The sequence below is a fragment of the Pongo pygmaeus genome, chromosome 19, assembly GCF_028885625.2.
Source record: "Pongo pygmaeus isolate AG05252 chromosome 19, NHGRI_mPonPyg2-v2.0_pri, whole genome shotgun sequence".
NCBI lineage: Eukaryota > Metazoa > Chordata > Mammalia > Primates > Hominidae > Pongo > Pongo pygmaeus.
In genome coordinates this window covers 87,391,401-87,409,843 of record NC_072392.2, presented here as the reverse complement: position 1 = coordinate 87,409,843, position 18,443 = coordinate 87,391,401, and the positions used below count along the sequence as shown (strand labels likewise).

The following is an 18,443-nucleotide window of genomic DNA, read 5'->3' as shown; positions in this document are numbered from 1 at the left end:
TGTCACCCTTGTGGTAACCACAAAGCAAAAACCTATAATAGATATATTAAAAATACAAAGCAAGAAATCAAAACACTACTAGAGAAAATCATTTACACACAAAGGAAGATTGTAAGAGAAGAAAGCGTCCAGAAAACAACTAGAAAACAGGTATCAAAATGGCAGCAGTAAGCCCTCATCTATCAATAATTAACTTGAATGTAAATGAAATAAATTCTTCAATCAAAAGACATAAAGTGGCTGATTGAATAAAAAACAAGACCCAACTATCTGCTGCCTACAAAAGACTCACTACACTTGTAAAGACACACATAGATTGAAAATGAAGAGATGGAAAAAGATATTTTATGCACGTGGAAACAAAGAGTAGGAGTAGCTATACTTATATCCGATAAAATAACCAAAACTATAAAATGAGATAACTCCATTATATAATGATAAAGAGGCCAGTACAGTAACAGGATATAATAATTATAAATACATATGTACCCAACATAAGAGTACCAAAATATATAAAGCAAATATAAATAGATCTAAAAGGACAAATATGCTGCAATAAATAATTGTAAGGAACTGGAATAGACAGATCATCGAGACAGAAAGTCCACAAAGAAACATTATAATTAAACCACATATTAGACTGCATGGATATAAGAGACATTTATAAAACATTCTGTCCAACAGCTGCAGAATACACATTCTTCTCAACAGCACATGGAATATTCTCCAGGAAATGTCATATGTTAGGCCACAGAACAAGTCTCATCAAGTTTAAAGAATCAAAATTATATCAAGTAGCTTTTCTGACCACAATGGACTAAAACTAGAAATCAATAACAGGAGGAACTTTGGAAATGGTACAAATACACGGACATTAAACAACATCCTCCTGAGCCATTAATGGGTCAATGGAGCAATTAAAAAGAAAATTTTTAGAACGTTCTTGAGTCAAAAAGGGAGAACATGATATACTAGAACCAAAGGGATACAGCAAAAGCAGTTTTAAGAGGGAAGTTTATAGCAACACTTGCCTACATCAAAAAAGTAGAAAGATCTGAAATAACCTAACATGGCAACTCAAGAAACTAGAATAACAGGAGCAAACTAACTCAAAATTAGTAGAATGAAAGAGACATATACACAGGAGAATGCCATTTGAAGACACAGGCACATAGAAGAGAGAATGCCATGTAATGACAACACAGATATTAGAGTTACGTATCTGCAAGTCAAGGAATGACAAGGGTTGCTGGCAATCACCAGAAGCTGGGAGAGAGAGCATGACTTTTCAGATAGGACAATGATTTTTGGACTTCCAGACTCTGACACTTTGAGCAAATCAATTTCTAAGGTACCCAGTTTGTGGTACTTTGTTATGGCAGCCCTAGGAAACTAATACAATGGAAATTTGGGCAGGGAATGTAAGAAGATGAGCTAGTTTATAAGATACTTTATAAGATAAGGTAGCTTAAGAAAGCTGGCAGTGACAATATTTTCTCATATGTAATTGCCAGTCATATGTAAAGAAAGATGGAAGGAGAGAAGAGATTATAATAGAAGTTAACAATAAAATAAAAAGAGATAACCAAGAGAGCTAGATTTTTAGATTAGGTAATAGAATTTGATCGAAGGATTATGCAGTGGTGTTGAGTTTAGAAAAAATTGGCTGAGTTTCCTCTGGGAAATTAGAATGAAGTAGAGATATGTGGAGGAAAACTTCTGCCAAATTGCCTCTGATTGTTCATTAATATAGTACATTTACCTGCTGAAAGCTATCGTGCTTTCAGGGGTCAAGGACTCAAGAGTAAGGAAGAGTTTGATGAGGAGGTGCTAGTTGGTATTATGTAATGTGGATGTGCATAAGCCTAAATCTGGAGTATTTCAACATTCTGACTCTGTAGCAGAACTGTATAATTATAAATATATAAAGGCTAAGAATGAAAAGGGTCCAAATCCTATTATAAATGTGTAACAGAGACCTGAGGATTTTATGTGACCTCTTCAAGGGACACAGACAATGAGTGACAGGTCTGCAGTGCAGGTCTCAGACTCCCAACTGTACTGTATTGGAGATTGAAATCCCTAAAATTATTGTCTTAGCGTGTTTTTTATTGCCATAACAGAACACCACAGATTTAGTTGTATCCAGCAGACTGGGTAATTTATAAAGAAAAGAAACTTATTTCTCACAGTTCTGGAAGCTGAGAAGTCCAAGAGCATGGCACTGATATCTGGTGAGGGTCATCCCACAGTGGAAAGGTGAAAGGTAGAAGCATGTGCATGAGACAGAAAGAGAGAGAATTGGGCCTAACTCATCCTTTTATCAGGAGCCCATTCCCAAGATAATAGTATTAATCCATTTATGAGGGTGGAGCCCTCATGACCTAATCACCACTTCTAAAGGCTACACTTCTCAATACTGTTTCATTGGTAATTAAATTTTAACATGAAATTTAGAGGAGACATTCAAATCACAGCAATTATGGAAATAAAAAATATTTTAAAAATTTGGTGATTAAGAAGGGTGTATGTCTGTATTATAGTATGATTTTAGTTGTTTTCCCCACCCATTTAAATGAATATTACCATTAATGTCTGGGATTGGAACCAGGTTAAATTTCATGTTTTCTATTTCATGAACTTTTACTTCTAGTAATGATTTTGCCTGAATAGGAAGAGAAATGTCACTAACAACAAAGGAAAGCAATTAAAGTATGCTTCCTTTGTTGTTAGTGACATTTACAATTAAAGGAACCATTTATTTCCATATTCCTAATGAAAATGGTAATCATTTGAAGAGTCTCTGAGTCCTTTACCCTTTCTGTCTCTGTCACTTTCATGAATGGTCATTAGCTTCTGTATGCATACCAAGAAATGTATTATTATAGTTAAAATCACATAACAAGATTTTCAGGGTTGATAAAGAGGCATTATTTGCCATTCTGAGAATATCCAATTTAGTTGTAGCTGAAAAAAAAAGTAACAAAATCATTAAAGTTATGCCATCTAGTCTATACCACTACACTTTTTAAATGGGTATCAGATATCATTGTCTTGATTAGCACCATTTTCATAGTGGTAGTTAAGAGTGAGGGATCTTGGAGTCCAAATACTATTCTGGACTCATCTGTTGGCTTCACACTTATTTAAACATCTGCAAATAACTTCACCTGTTAGCCCCACCTTTCAAATTTGTTTAATGGATGTGAGTAGAGTACCAACTTTGTAGGTTTGCTTGAGTATCAAATGGGAGAATTCATTTAAACCCTTAGAACACTTTCTAGTACATAGGAATTAGTGAATACAAGGGACCATTTAACTGAAATGCAGTTAACTTTCAGATGAAACTTTCTCATTGGAACGATTCAGATTTCTGAGATGAGCAATCCTCATTTTCTCTCTCTCTGTTCAACTTTATTTTTAATTTGCTCCTTTTTTAGCTTGGCTGTCAGATTTTTAATTATTAAAAGTCATGCAATTGTAAATATGTAGTTATCCATGCAATTGTAAATATGTGGGTTTTTCTTTTTGAATTTGATTTCTTTTTTTGTGTGTATGCCAAAAAGAGCAATAAACAAATACCACGATGCGCTCAGCCAACAATTCATTACGCTCTCTGAAGAGTAACTGGACAAGAAGAAAAACATAGGGAAAAAACCAACAGAATTTGTTGGCATGTTCTACACACAGACCATGGCTTTTCAGAAGCCAAGCTGAATAAAAACAGTTTTAAAAGAGGCAACCATTTGTAGAGGAGTCCTTGAAGGATTCTTCATTGTTTTCTTGGACAAAAAGAGACCAGTGGATCCAAGTGCTTCAAATACTTCTCTCTTATTTTCTTAACTGTAAGTTAAAATTTGTTTTACATTTTCACTTCGCATAAGGTTATTAAGATATAAAGTATATAGCCAAAGCCAAACATATTGATTGAAATTTTTAAAATTATATTATTCAGATGTTCTAAATTATTTTATGCTTTATGTTATAGTACTAGTGAGTTATTTTATTTTAAAAACTTATGTAACATTTTAGTCTGATAAATGAAAGATGGCTAGATTCAGAGGTGTATATAAATATTATCAGACAATAAATTCTCTGACACTGCTCTGAATATCCTTTTGAGAATTTGTAAGGTTTTACTTTTTTTTTTTTTTCTTTAGAATGTGTGAGCATTAGGGCAAGTTCCTTTTTTCTGTGTTCTTTTGTTCTTTTAAAATGTTTTTGTGGTTTGCTTATGGAGCTATTTAGGTAGACTTCTGTATCCATAAAGTGAAGATTGGTGTTTTAATGTTTCTACTTTCTTGAGTTAGAATTTAGAGATTATATTGGGTTTTGCTGGCTTTGCCTTTTATTTTATGAAAAAGGGGAAATATAGCAAGTTCTCTCTGAACATTGTAATTTGTGTATAATATCAACATTTATTCAAATGGACTTCAGTAGTCATAGTTGTGATACCAAATGATCAGCTCTGGCTTTTCAAATTGAAAACAAAGAATAAGGATCATTATTACAAATCAATTACTCTAGTCATATTAGCTAATGTTTTTGATTTTAATCTGTATGTATCTTACATATTTACTTCATAAATGGAGATTTAAAAAAGAGGAATTAGCTTTTTGGGATTCTAAGAATGACCATAATGTTTTTGACTTTGCTTTGCCCAGTGGTTAACAAGATATCAAATACATGTGCCCAAATGTGCAATTCAAAATAAGACTGCTTGTGGTCAAATTGCTGACTGACAAGAAACTGCAAAGTAGTTTCTTCCTGTTAAACTTCTTTTTCTTAACAAGTAAAGAGAAAGTGTTTTTTGGATTCTAGAAATTACTAAGATCTTATTGAGGGATTTACTTTAGGTGGATGTAATGTTAAGATTTCATGGACAAAAAGTGACTTCTGAGACAAAAGGAGAAAGGGCTTATATACTATCACCTTTATCTCCCTCATATCCATAAAAGCCTGGAAGAAATAACAACTGAGAAGACATTTTACAATCACTAATACTTTATATTATTTTTTAAAATCCTGATTGAATATGTTACTACAATGTCATATAAGGCATTTAGTTGGTGCATCTGAAAATTATGCTTTCAAAATGTTCAAAGGCTTTCTGTAACTGAACTTTCTTTTTTCTTCTTTTTTCCCCTAGCTATTGCTCTACAATATTTACTTTACCCTGTTAATGAACAGGACAAAATGGTTAAAAAAGAGATAAGTGTGTGTCAACAAATTCAGGCTCTTCTGTACAAGAATTTTCTTAAAAAATGGAGAATAAAAAGAGAGAGTTTATTGGTATGATTCACTATATATATATTTCTATATATATATATATATTTCCATAGTTAATAAATGAAAATCCACCATATAGTATTATGCCATTTTTATTACTTTTCTTATTTACAAATTCTGATTTTTAATTATCATACTGGCTAGTTGATTTGAGATTCTAAATACTGCAAAATGATATATTTTGCAAAATAGGATATTATTTGTGTCAAATGTGAAATTAACTAAAAAGCTCATCTGACAGCTCCTGAAAAATAATCTTTTGCAGAATAGAACCAGCCATTTTCCACATAATTAATGCATTCAAATCTCAGAGTCATTCTGATTTACTCTTAGCTAACTTCTGTGTTGGGGGCAGGGACAGCCAGGGGAAAGATAAGCTAGGCAAAATAAAATAGATTTTTACATGGGCAAACCCTGATACTATTTGGGGAGATTTCGATTAACATCATGTTATTTGGTAAGGCTGGGAAAATATCTATGAGTAAAAATTTGCAAACTTTTTTGGAATCTTCAAAGCCGTGCTTTTGGTAAACATAGAATGGTTTCATGGAATAAGATCACAGATTGTCAATACCTTTGCATTCTTTTGAGTTTCTTGTATGCTGACATGAATATGAAGACATCGCTTTGTGTCACTATGAGATATAACTGGATTTGCCCTGACCATGTAGAGATTGCAGTCTGTTCAGAAATAGTCAATACCATTTCAGTGGGTGCTAACAGGATTTATATCATCCTTTTAAATCTCTGCAATAGCTTCCGAAGCAGTTTAATCAAATATTTCGCTTCATCTATTGAAGAAGGATACATCCATATTTATTACTCACTAGAATTTAAAAAAATGTATATCAATCCAGAAATGTGAAAATATTGGTACAGTGAACACCTATACATCCACCATCCAGATTTGACAGCTGTTAACATCTTGCCATCTTTGCTTCATCTCTCTGTCTCCTGTTCTTCCCCAAAATATATGTAATGGCTAAATATTTTAGTATCTCAAAAAATTAAGAACCTGGTTCCCTACGTTACCACTATCCCACTACACAAAATTAAAAACAATTCCATATCATCTAGTTCCATGGCCAAATTCAATTTTCCAAATTTCCCCCAAAATGTCTTTTAAGGTTGATTTGTTCAGGAACCAGTGAGACAAAACTAGTTATCCTGTTGAATATTCCATGTTCTCTTTTTATATGATTGCCTCTCCATGCTGTCATTTAAGTCATTCCTTTATCATCTATATTTTTTGTAAGCAGTGAGCTGGATCTAAAAGCAGGATCCAATTCTGGTTAAATATTTTTGGCAAGAATATCTTCTATGTGATGCCATATACTTATGTTGCTTCAAATATGAGGGCATAAAATCAATGGCATTCCCACTAATAGGGATGCTAAATCACTGGGTTAAGATTGATTGCAATTGTTGATATTATCTCAAAAGTTGTGTATTTTTGAAAGGGTGTTTTTTTCTTTAAAAGATAGATATTAATTGGGGCAGAAAAAAATTACAGACTGAAATGAAGTCATGCTCAATGGCAATACATTCTGCCTTAAAAATGTGTTTGGATGTTTCTCACTGGTCTGGACCACGTTGTAACATGGCTCATTTCTCTTTTGTGTGCTGGAGGAATGGACAATAACATTGTTTATAGGGCTATATTTGTGCATCTTTTCGGAACACTTCAGAGCTACCTGTTTTCCTGAACAGCCTCCTAAAGTCCTGGGAAGTGTGGATCAGTTTAATGACTCTGACCTGGTAGTGGCATATACACCAGTCAGTAACATAACACAAAGGATAATGAATAAGATGGCCTTGGCTTCCTTTATGAAAGGTGTGTTGTCCAATAACCAATGTTTCAGTATTATGTGACTTAATTTTCAAGTTCTTTTTGCAGGTTGAATTTACTTACCTAGCCTGTGGGTCAGTGACTCTCCACTGAGGCAAAGATTCTCATTATATATGCAGTACAGGGGTTGGTGTGAGGCTAAGGGTAGGTGGGTAACAGATGAAATAGATTTACTTTTGTTTGTTTGTTTGTTTTTAATGATATGCATACTGTTTGCCCTTTATACTAGAACATATTGTTGCAGTAGGAAAAAAAAAGATTGGACCCATTTTAGATGACACAAATTTCACTTTTCCAAAACTTAACTTAAAAACCTTTCTATTTGGATTGGTATTCTATAATTTAAAGAGTTTCAAAAAATTTTAAGGATTTAATTATTTTCAATTGAGATTGAAATAAATATAGTTCCCAGTATATAGGAATTATAAATCAAAGATGTTTGAAATTCAAACTCAAGCTTAGCAATGGCGTTGAAAAAGCATTACTATTTGGTGTATAAAAATAGTTAAACTGTATAGTTCAGGGCATGTAAAATCTATTTAAAATCAAATCAGGTATTGGCTACTGAAAGTCAACAAATTCACAGCCCTTGATCATAGAGTAGTGAGGCTTTTTTTTTTTCCCATAAGACTTTTTCTGCATATCTGGACTCAGAAAATAGATGTCTCTATGTTATGTAGGATGCTGCATTTATTTGATGTATGCATCTTATAAAGAAATAAGAATACCCGAGAGTCATACTTACTATGTGAGACCTTTGCCTACCATCCTTTATATCTCTACTGCCATTAGGAGTAACTATTGGTGGTCAGCTGTGGTCTCTGGCCTCTCCATAGAGGCCTTTGCTCCTGCATAGGGAAGTATCAGGATAAAATTTTATTTTCTTCAGCAATCTTAGCCTACCATCAAATTTCTCTTGTTGTTAGCCCTCATTCTGCCAGAGTTCTGAACATTGGCCATTTCATCCTTTTGTACATTTTATCCAATCTGTTAACATCTCAGCTCTAATCACTGCTTTTTCTTGTGAAAAAGTTTTTTGGTGTCTGGATTGCCATGCCAAGGGACACCTCCAAACTCTGAATTTTAATTATTTTATGCAAGTTGCTAATATTCTGTGCCTAACCTATCCAAGCTTTGGAATGGGTATTGTTATCCCTGGCTGCTTTACCCTGTTTTGTAATTCTTCATTGCAGTTTCTGGAGCTTTGACTTTGGTGGGCCTCCCTTACTTGCATTGTTTACATGTTCTGCCTGACCACAGTGTTGATTCTGCCCTGATCTGTCTCAACTCACTTCCTTTGTGTAGTCATTTACCTCATTTTTTCTGAACTCATGAAGCATTTACTAAAGCCTCAGGGACTATTCTTCCTGTATGCACAGTGTAAGCTAATGGCCGCTTTCTGTCTTAGTCTCATGGACCATTGGACTCTGTCTCTTCCTTATATAACATATCACATTCCAGCTACCATGCTCGCCTGTTCCAACCACAGCTCCTCTCTCACTGTCTTATTCTACATTTATCTAACTCTTGCTTTTTAGCATAAATATTCATGGTTTGGCCTTGACAGTATTTTTTATACCTCTAGAGAAAATCAGTGATGTTAGCACTGTCCTCATAAAAGTTTCACCGCCTGACTCTATATTGGGAAGGATGAGGAGTTTTGAAAGGTATGGCTACAGCATAAAATAAACAGCTTTTTCATCTTAATGTAGATTTCACCCTGAGTGAGATTTAAAATTAATAAAATTTTTAGAACATAATACATAAACATGTAAAAAAGGAGGCACTAATTGGACTTCAGTGATTTTCAAAGCTTCTGTTAGTAATAGATCTATTAAAAACACTTACTGGGTGGATTACTCCTGCAGATTGTAAACTCGTTCATTATGCACTGATTACTATAAACTTAATTCTTAGAGAGTGTTCTTGACCTCAGAGAATCTGTAGGTATACTATATTTTTGATTTTTGTACTCTGATTCTTTGTATACAGTTTACCTCTAGTGTACTATTTTCATGTGATAGATATCAGTTTATAATCTTGGCAGAAAAAAAGAAAACACCAAATTATCAGTATTTGTATTGCTTACTTTAAATATTTTTCCTTTTAATTCTTAAATTATTTTAGTCACTAAAGTAATATCTACTTTAAAAAAAAGTTGAATAGTACAAATTTGTATGAAGCAAAAATATGAGAGCTTTTCCTTTCATCTTCACCACTACTTCCTCTCTCCCTACCCCTCATTCAAATTGTGTGTATCTTTTAAGGCAGATATGCACATGGTCATGTATAGAATATGTTTCTATGCTTACATAGGCACATAAATTCAGTTTTCTTTACCAAAATGAGATCACACTAAAAACAATATGCTGCCAATTTTTAAAAGACAATGTGTCATTTGTGTCCTTTCATGTATTTGCATTGAACTTAAAACAATAGAGTTTCACTCAACCTTTTACTAAGAGGCAACTATCCAGAAATAATATATAATACTACTAATTTTATATAAAACAAGCAATTGTATTTTGTTTTTGTGTCCTCTAGTAATAAGTTTACATGATTATCTGTTTATGTTTTTCATACATGGTAGGAAGAACAGTCCTTGGGACACCAGATGAAGACCATGGATATAGCACTTCCAAAAAAGTACCATGACATGGTGGGAGTTATATTTAGTGATACTTTATCATGTCGGCTGACGTTTAATTGGGGATATAGAATCCCAGTTATAAAGGAGCACTCTGAATACACAGGTAACTATACAAAAACTGATTATAATTTTTTTTTTGATGCTTCATGGAATCCCCTGTTTGGAATGACTGATAGGAATATTAATACAACCAAGTAAAGAATTAATATACATTTCCTCCTGAACTTAATCATCAGTCTTTAACTTAAGATGAGTCTCATTATTTTGGCAACTACTCATATGTCCTTTTTTTTTTTTTTTTTGAGTTGGAGTCTCCCTCTGTCACCCTGGCTGGAGTGCAGTGGCGCGATCTTAGCTCACTGGAACCTCTGCCTCCCGAGATCAAGTGATTCTCCTGCCTAAGCCTCCAAAGTAGCTGGGACTACAGGCTAATTTTTTTGTATTTTTAGTAGAGACGGGGTTTTACCATGTTGTTCAGGCTGGTCTCGAACTCCTGACCTCAAATGATCCACCCACCTTGGCCTCCCAAAGTGGTGGGATTACAGGCATGAGCCACTGCACCTGGCATCATATGTTCTTTTTTCTCCAATTTTGTAGAGTACTTTAAAAATCCTCTATATCATATAATCATAGGCTTTGAGCTAACATTTAGATATTTTGATTTTTGAGCCAAAGTTAAAGTTTTAATTCCAGGAGTTGACTCCATTATGTAACTATGGACATGTTTTTCTTCTTCCCTAAAAAGCACTGTTGGGCCATATATGGTGAAATTTTTTGTTACTTGGCAAAGTACTGGCTCAAAGGGTTTGTAGCTTTTCAAGCTGCAATTAATGCTGCAATTATAGAAGTAAGTGCCTAACTTCAAAGCTATATTTTAAATCTGTATTTTCCCCTCTTTTTAAATATCTGCCTCATCCCCTGCCTTACTCTTACACTCTTAGGAGGTGATACTTTGCCTCTCATCCTCAGAGAAAACAAAAGCTGTCACATGGGAATATCTCCCAACTTCTAACATAAACCCTTTAAAACTACGGACCTATGACCCCCTACACCCATTCTTTTCCTTCTCTTTCTTCATCCCTAATGTCTTTCCTCAGTTTATGGTCTGGATCCCATCCCTCCCAACTTCATCAGCAAAGTTCAACTATGGACTTTTTGTTTTTGTCTCCTGTTTTCAATCTCTGCCTTTCTGCTAGATTCTTATCTTCAGGATTTAAAATTAATTTCTTCACTTATGGTCAAGACCTTCCTTTATCCACTTTCCTCTTCTCACAACTACCCTAACTTCCTTCTATTAATGGCTGTGTTTCTTGAAAGGGTTGTCCTCCTTTGACTCAACTCAACTCAATATTATCTATCCCTACCAGACCATCAAAAGGGCTTTTTCTATGGTAAATAACAACTTCCATGTCAACTAACAACTTCTTCATTCCTCATCTTACTTGATTTTTCAACTAAATAACATAGATTCACCTGATTTCCCTTCTCCATTTCTAGCCTTTCCCTCTCAGTCTTCTTGCCAGCTTATCTCCCCTTACACTCCTACATCTTTCTATCTGTAGTTCCACAAAGTTCTATCTCAGGCATCTCTTTCTGTCCCATATGTTTTCTCTAGATAGTCTCATTTATTCCCGTACTTCTAATTATAATTTATATGCTGATGACTCCAAGAACTGTAACTTGTAGACTAGCAACATTTTTCTGTAAAGGACCACACAGTAAATATTTTAGGCTCTGCGGGCCAAATGTGTTGTAACTGTTCACCTCTGCTGTTGTAGTATGAAAGCCGCTGTAGATAACACAAACAAATGAGTGTGCCTGTGTTCAATAAAATGTTATATACAAAAACATGTGGTGGGTCAGATTTGGTCTGGGAACTAAAGTTTGCTGACCTCTAAAGGAGCTAGGGACTAAAAGAGCTAGACGTCTGCTCTAGCTCCATGTATCTGACTGTGTGCTGCATACCTCTACTTTGATGTCTCAAGCAATTCAAACTTAGTATGCGCAAAAATGAATGTGGATGTTTTTCTGTAAATGTGACTGAGTCTTATAAAATTTTCCCTATCTCAGTGAATGCTAAAACCACCTACTTGAGCAAAAGGAACTAGGGAATTATCAAGGAAAATTTTCTCTGTCTCACTCATCACATCCAATCTTTTACCTGGCCTCTTATTTCTAAACTCAAATTTATGTACTTCAGTTCTGCCACCTGCACAAGGCCACATCATTATCATATCTTGCCTAAACTGTGGGAGTGGTTTATTTCTTCAGCCTTATCTACAGTCTATTTATTTGTTTTTGTGGCAGGAACCTCTTTTCTGTGCTCCAACGCACTATACACCTTCTTTCCTTTTCATATACTGTTTACTCTGCTCAGTTTTCTTTTCCATCCTCAACAACCCCCACCCCCCGGCACACACAGTCTTTGTTTGGGAAAGATCACAGCCTTCAACACTCAGTAAAAATGTCACTTCTTTAGGGAAGCCTTTCTTGATTTTCCTACACTTTTCTTTGAACATAGTTACTCAATTGTAACTAAACAATTTATTATGCAATGATTTATTTAATATCTCTCCTTTCTTCTGCTGCGCTACAAAATGTAAATCTCTATGAGAATGAAGAGTGTTTCTGTTTGAATTGCTGCTGTTTCCCCATTACCTAGCACAGTATATTATGCATGACAGACCTTCAGTAATTTCTCAAATGACTCTTATAATTAATGTCAATTGGTACCAAAAGTTATTAAGATTGTTCTGATATTAATAGTTCACCATACTTTAAAATGATGAGAATATGTAAATACTGAAATTGAAAATAAAAAGTTTATGGTTTTCTAATATATTTTGTCTATAGTTCATAATAAATTTGTTAATGTCCCAATTTAGGTCACAACAAATCATTCTGTAATGGAGGAGTTGACATCAGTTATTGGAATAAATATGAAGATACCACCTTTCATTTCTAAGGGAGAAATTATGAATGAATGGTTTCTTTTTACTTGCTTAGTTTCTTTCTCTTCTTTTATATACTTTGCATCATTAAATATTGCAAGGGAAAGAGGAAAATTTAAGAAACTGATGACAGTAATGGGTCTCCGAGAGTTGGCATTCTGGTAAGTTAAGTTGCTACTTTACTGTATATCATACAATAATCATTAGAGAAACTAACTAGGTTCTTAAAAAATTGGACGCACTCTCAAGTTTCCTTCCACGTATTCAATTTAATCACCTTACTTGCATGAGAGTTTAAGATGCTTGCAGTAGAAAGTAAGTAAGGATTGTGCTTATATTTCCCTGAGTTGAAGAAAAATATATGATCATTCCATATTGCCAGAAAAATGCCACATGAAAACCACCCCAAACCCCGTGACCTCAAGCAGCAATTATTTATTCTTTCTCATTTGTCTGCAGTATGGGTGGACTTTGGCAGATCTAGTCTGGGCTTGGCCAGGCTTGGATTCAAGGTACAGGTTAGATCCAGGTGTTCTTCTTGTGACTCACTTCCTTCTTGGGCCAGTAGGCTAGCTGGCCATGGTCTTCTCATTCAATCACAGAAACACAAGGGGGCAAGTCTCTCTGTGCAAGCACATTTCAAGCTCCTGCTCACATCATATATAATAAAATCTCATTAAACTAAGTCACATGGACAAAACTAAAGTCAAGAGGGGAAGAAGTGTGTTCTGCCCACCATGAGGTCAAAGCTAGTCAAAGTGACAACCTCCCATTTAGTGACATGGGAAATTATGCTGCTTTTCATAACAGTGAGGAGCAGAAAAAAGTTCAAAAAATTTTGGACAATAAACGAATTTACCACAGTGTCACTGAGGCCAGGTCACATAGTCTGTAAAAATGTTATTTGGTTGGAATTCATCAAACGGTATCAGGATTAAATGAGGCAATATGTTTAAATCACACAGCACAAACAGTGTTCGGTGCTTGTTAGTGCATGGTAAAAGGCATCTCTCTCCATCTATATGGACTATGCATTTATATATATATCTCTGCATTCATCCATTCCTTTAAGTATTGTCCCTTTTCCCCTAGACTTTGAGATAGTATACAATTATAGTAATAAAGTAAATATTTAATAATAATGAGAAATTATAGTCTAATAATTATAGAAATAATGATGAACATTGTTTAAGTACTTTACCGTGTTCTAGGGATGATAGAACTATTATCCACATTTTACAGGTAAGAAAACTAAAGCAGAGAAAAGTTAAGATTTTTCCCTAAAACCTATAACTTATAAACAATAAAGCCAGGAATCAAACCTAAGAAAACAGCACTCTTTTAGAGACTGTGCTACAAAACTCAAAAATATTAATAAAATAAATTTAATGACAAGGGGGAAAAGGAGATAGAAAAAGACTTTTGTGAAACTGGCCTACAGAAATGCATACCATATTATTAGCTTTATGGTAGGTAAATACTAAGTTTGGATTCAGATTTGTCTGTCATTTTTTTGCTATTTTTAACTGATGCATCATAGTTGTATATACTGTGGGGTACATGTGGTATCTTGATACATGTATACAGTGTGTAATCATCAAATCAGAACAATTGGAATATCCATTACCTCAAACATTTAATCTAAATTTCTGAATGATTCTTCCCTGATATAAAACTGTACAAGGGTACAAGATAGCAGATTTTGTGTTGGATATAATTTTTTTATTAATTGATATGTTGCATCTGTTATTGGGGAGGATGTCTTAGACAAGCTCTTTCTCCTCTTTTCAAAGACATGGAAAATAGATTTTTAAATAATAAAATGATATAATTTTCTTAAAAATATATAGCTTTGTGAATTTTGTTCTTTAAATTTTTATAAGAACCCATTGCCAAATGCAAGTATCCCAAGTATTAAGGTAAAACTGCTATATTTCTTGTAAAGCCCTCACACTTCTTGTATATTATCCCTTCTTCTACTTTCTATCTGATCAGGCACAAATTTACTACTTAACTCAGTAGATTATACTGCTTTGCCCAAATAAGGCTCAAGTATGCCAAATTCTCATTTATCAATAGCTTGTTTTTTCTTATTGTTGAGTACTATTCCATGGCATGGATGTATTTCAGTTTGTTTAATTCTTCAGCCCGTGGAGGAGATATGGGTTGTTTCTAGTTTTTGGCGTTTATGAATAAAGCTGTGATTAACATTCATATACAGGTTTTTGTGTGAACATAAGTTTTAATTTTTCTGGCAAAAATGCTCAATGGTATATTTGCTGGATCATATGGTGGTTGTTTAAAACATGCCTTTCCATCTACTTCCGGAGATTTTCAAAAGCAACAATGTTTTGGCTATGACATTCAATCACAGTTGTACAACTATAATCATCATGATACCTTTTTTTTTTTTTGAGACAGAGTTTCGCTCTTGTCACCCAGGCTGGAGTGCAATGGCATGATCTCATCTCACTGCAGCCCCCGCCTCTGGGGTTCAAGCGATTCTCCTGCCTCAGCCTCCCTAGTAGTTGGGATTACAGGTGCCCACCACCACACCTAGCTAATTTTTTGTATTTTTAGTAGAGATGGGGTTTTACTATGTTGGCCAGGTTGTTCTCGAACTCCTGACTCAGGCGATCCACCTGCCTCAACCTCCCAAAGTGCTGGGATTACAGGCGTGAACCACCGTGCCCGGCATCATGATACCTTTCATTTTATTTTAGTTTCACATTTCTTAATAGCACTATGGTATTCTGATTCTTAAAAATAATACATCGTCTAATGTCCATAGCCATACAAGGATAAAAAATGAAATGAGCTTTACTTAAATTGGAAAGATTTCTGTTAAACATTCAGAAGAATGGTATACCTTAGAAAGCTTTAGTATAAGGAAGTTTAAAGGGGAGATTGTCACTGTTTTTCCACTGACATTTTATAGAGTCGTTTAACTGAAAGAATAAAAGTATATTTAATTATATTAAATATAAAATTTGTTCTACAGCTATAAAGGTAATTATAATAATGGCTACTTTCTATGCCACATGCTAAACTAACATCTTCAAAAGCATTATCTGATTTATTTCTCAGAACAACCATATGAATAGCTACCATGAAAAACTCCATTTTACAGATGAGAGTGAGGGCAGATAAGTAACTTGCTAATAGTCACAAAATGTGCATGGCCACCCATTTAGAATAAATTTAGTCCTGATTTCAGAGCTTGTACTCTTAACCATTTTGCACATTACCTCTCCAAACATTTATGTGTGTGACATGTTGAACTAACACCTTGTTTCTACTATAGGCTCTCCTGGGGATTGACATATGTTTGCTTCATCTTCGTTATGTCCATTTTTATGGCTCTGGTCATAACATCAATCCCAATTATATTTCATACTGGCTTCATGGTGATATTCACACTCTTTAGCTTATATGGCCTTTCTTTGGTGAGTTGGTAAAAGCATATGACCTCTTAACCTGTTTCAGATTACAGATGTATGAGCAAATAATGTTTCTTTGGGATATTAGTATAGTCACTATATTTTCTATCCTATTTTCTACATGTTTTGAGAAAATTTTTGACAATGTGAGAAATCGATGAATATTGCTATTCATGAATCTTCAAAGAAAAATATACCAGTCGGACCCCTTTCTTCCTTCAGATAGCATTGGCTTTCCTCATGAGTGTGTTAATAAGGAAACCTATGCTCGCTGGTTTGGCTGGATTTCTCTTCACTGTATTTTGGGGATGTCTGGGATTCACTGTGTTATATAGACAACTTCCTTCATCTTTGGCATGGGTATTAAGTCTTCTTAGCCCTTTTGCCTTCACTACTGGAGTGGTCCAGGTAAGAACATAATTATTTCAAGATTTTATTATTAGATTTTCTAAATATGTTCTTATTCAAGAATTTGGTGCCTCATGAAATTTAATAATCAGCCACTCTGTGTTTTAAGAAATTCTGCTGTTGAGAAACTAAATAAGAACAACAAAAAAGTTTTATCAAATGGATAAACAAAGCAGGCAGATCATTTGTAAAATCCTAGCAAATTTAAAGAAGAAAAATAATTGCCCATTATCTGACCACTGAGAAATATCTGGTTTGTGTCCCCCTTTAAAGAGGCAGTAAAATGTGAGGTTATGAATAACGAGAGAAGCCAGATGGCATGGATAAGGGTCTCATCTCTGTTGCCTACCAGCTGGTGACATTGGGCACGTCACTTAATCTCTTTAGCCTGTCTTCTGCAGAATGAGGATGTCAGTAGAACCCACCTCATGGGGGTAAATTTTTAGGATTAATTGTGCTATTATATATATATAGCACTAGTACAGAGCCAGATACATACTATCTAAATGTTAACTGTTGTCATTATTATCTTTCTAGTTTTTTCTTCAAGTGTTCAATACTTATTTAATAATTGAATGTTTCTGCAATATCTTCTACTTAGAATTTTTATGTTTCTTTAAATGGGCTCCAATTATGTTGCCGACTTCAAGTTTTCCTTCCCAAAGTATGTTATATTTGGTTGCTTGTCTACTTCTCCGTATTTTCTTTGTTAAAATACCCGTGATTTCTCTTTTTTGTTTTACATTTCTCTTTTTTGTTTTACTTTCATATATAACATTTTACAATTTTGTGAGAATACTTCTATTTTTAAAAAGCAACAATACTAATAGCACCTTTACTGTGCATGTTTGAAAAGGTATTAAAATATTAATTACATATGTATAGGTACCACTATTTTTTTTAAAAAAATTGTTTTATATAGTTTTATAAGTTCATCTAACATTTTATTTTTTTCTTTTAAATCTCAGATTACACGCCTGGATAATTACTTAAATGGTGTTATTTTTCCTGATCCCTCTGGGGAGTCATACAAAATGATAGCCACTTTCTTCATTTTGGCATTTGATACTCTTTTCTATTTGATATTCACATTATATTTTGAGCGAGTTTTACCTGGTAAGTTAATAGTGTGGTTAAAGTTAAATTTAAAGCAATTCTATTTCTTAAAACATGTATTAATATCTGTTTATTTGTAACTCAAGAAGCATTTCTGATAGTAGAGGAGAAAAAATTTCAAAACAATAGAATTTCCTCATTTCCATTTTACTATTTAATGGTATGAACGGAATTATTTTTAAAAATCATTTTAATTAAAAGGAACTGTGTTTATTTTGGTTTTTATCTTTCGTAAAGGTAGGATGTATGTGTGTCGGTATGTGTTTTAGTTGGAGAGAGGGAGGAAAAGATTTAAATCATCTATTGAATAATGATGCTTTTTAGTGCCTAAATTGAACTCACTTATGTAAAATAGTTCATTAATTGGTTCTTGTTAATATTTGGCTCAAGTATACTTGTTCTTCCGAATCTCAAAAATATGAAGAAGGAAACACAATATGAAGTTAATGGATTATTTCTTATTCTCTCCCTTTTGTGGAAACATCAGCCCAATAAGAATGCTTTCTATAATGTTATTAAAAGTTATAAAATAGGGGAGGGGCCACAGAGTGAAGGAAGCTCCTAGCCGAACTTTGTAATAACTTTGAGCACGAATTTTCCTGAGCAGAATCGGAAGGGGCCAGGGTGGGGTTGGTTAGGGGGTTGAACAGGAAGTGTAGATACTAGCACAGAAGCAACAGCCAAAGGTGTGGGCAGGTGGGGAGGGCCCAGCCAGGCCTGAGAGCCCTGCTTGCTTTCTC

General features: G+C 34.2%; 1 protein-coding gene across 1 annotated transcript in view; it reads left to right on the top strand.

The window, feature by feature from the left end:
• The first annotated feature begins 3,574 nt into the window (after positions 1-3,574).
• The window catches only part of ABCA10 (ATP binding cassette subfamily A member 10), an 88,786-nt gene continuing 73,917 nt past the window's right edge, over positions 3,575-18,443 (top strand). Inside the window, 10 exon segments of the mRNA XM_063656526.1 lie at positions 3,575-3,845; positions 5,150-5,292; positions 6,919-7,123; positions 9,729-9,756; positions 9,758-9,891; positions 10,532-10,635; positions 12,674-12,900; positions 16,044-16,185; positions 16,402-16,587; positions 17,556-17,703. Coding sequence (XP_063512596.1) covers positions 5,197-5,292; positions 6,919-7,123; positions 9,729-9,756; positions 9,758-9,891; positions 10,532-10,635; positions 12,674-12,900; positions 16,044-16,185; positions 16,402-16,587; positions 17,556-17,703 — 1,270 coding nt within the window. The 5' untranslated portion in view covers positions 3,575-3,845; positions 5,150-5,196.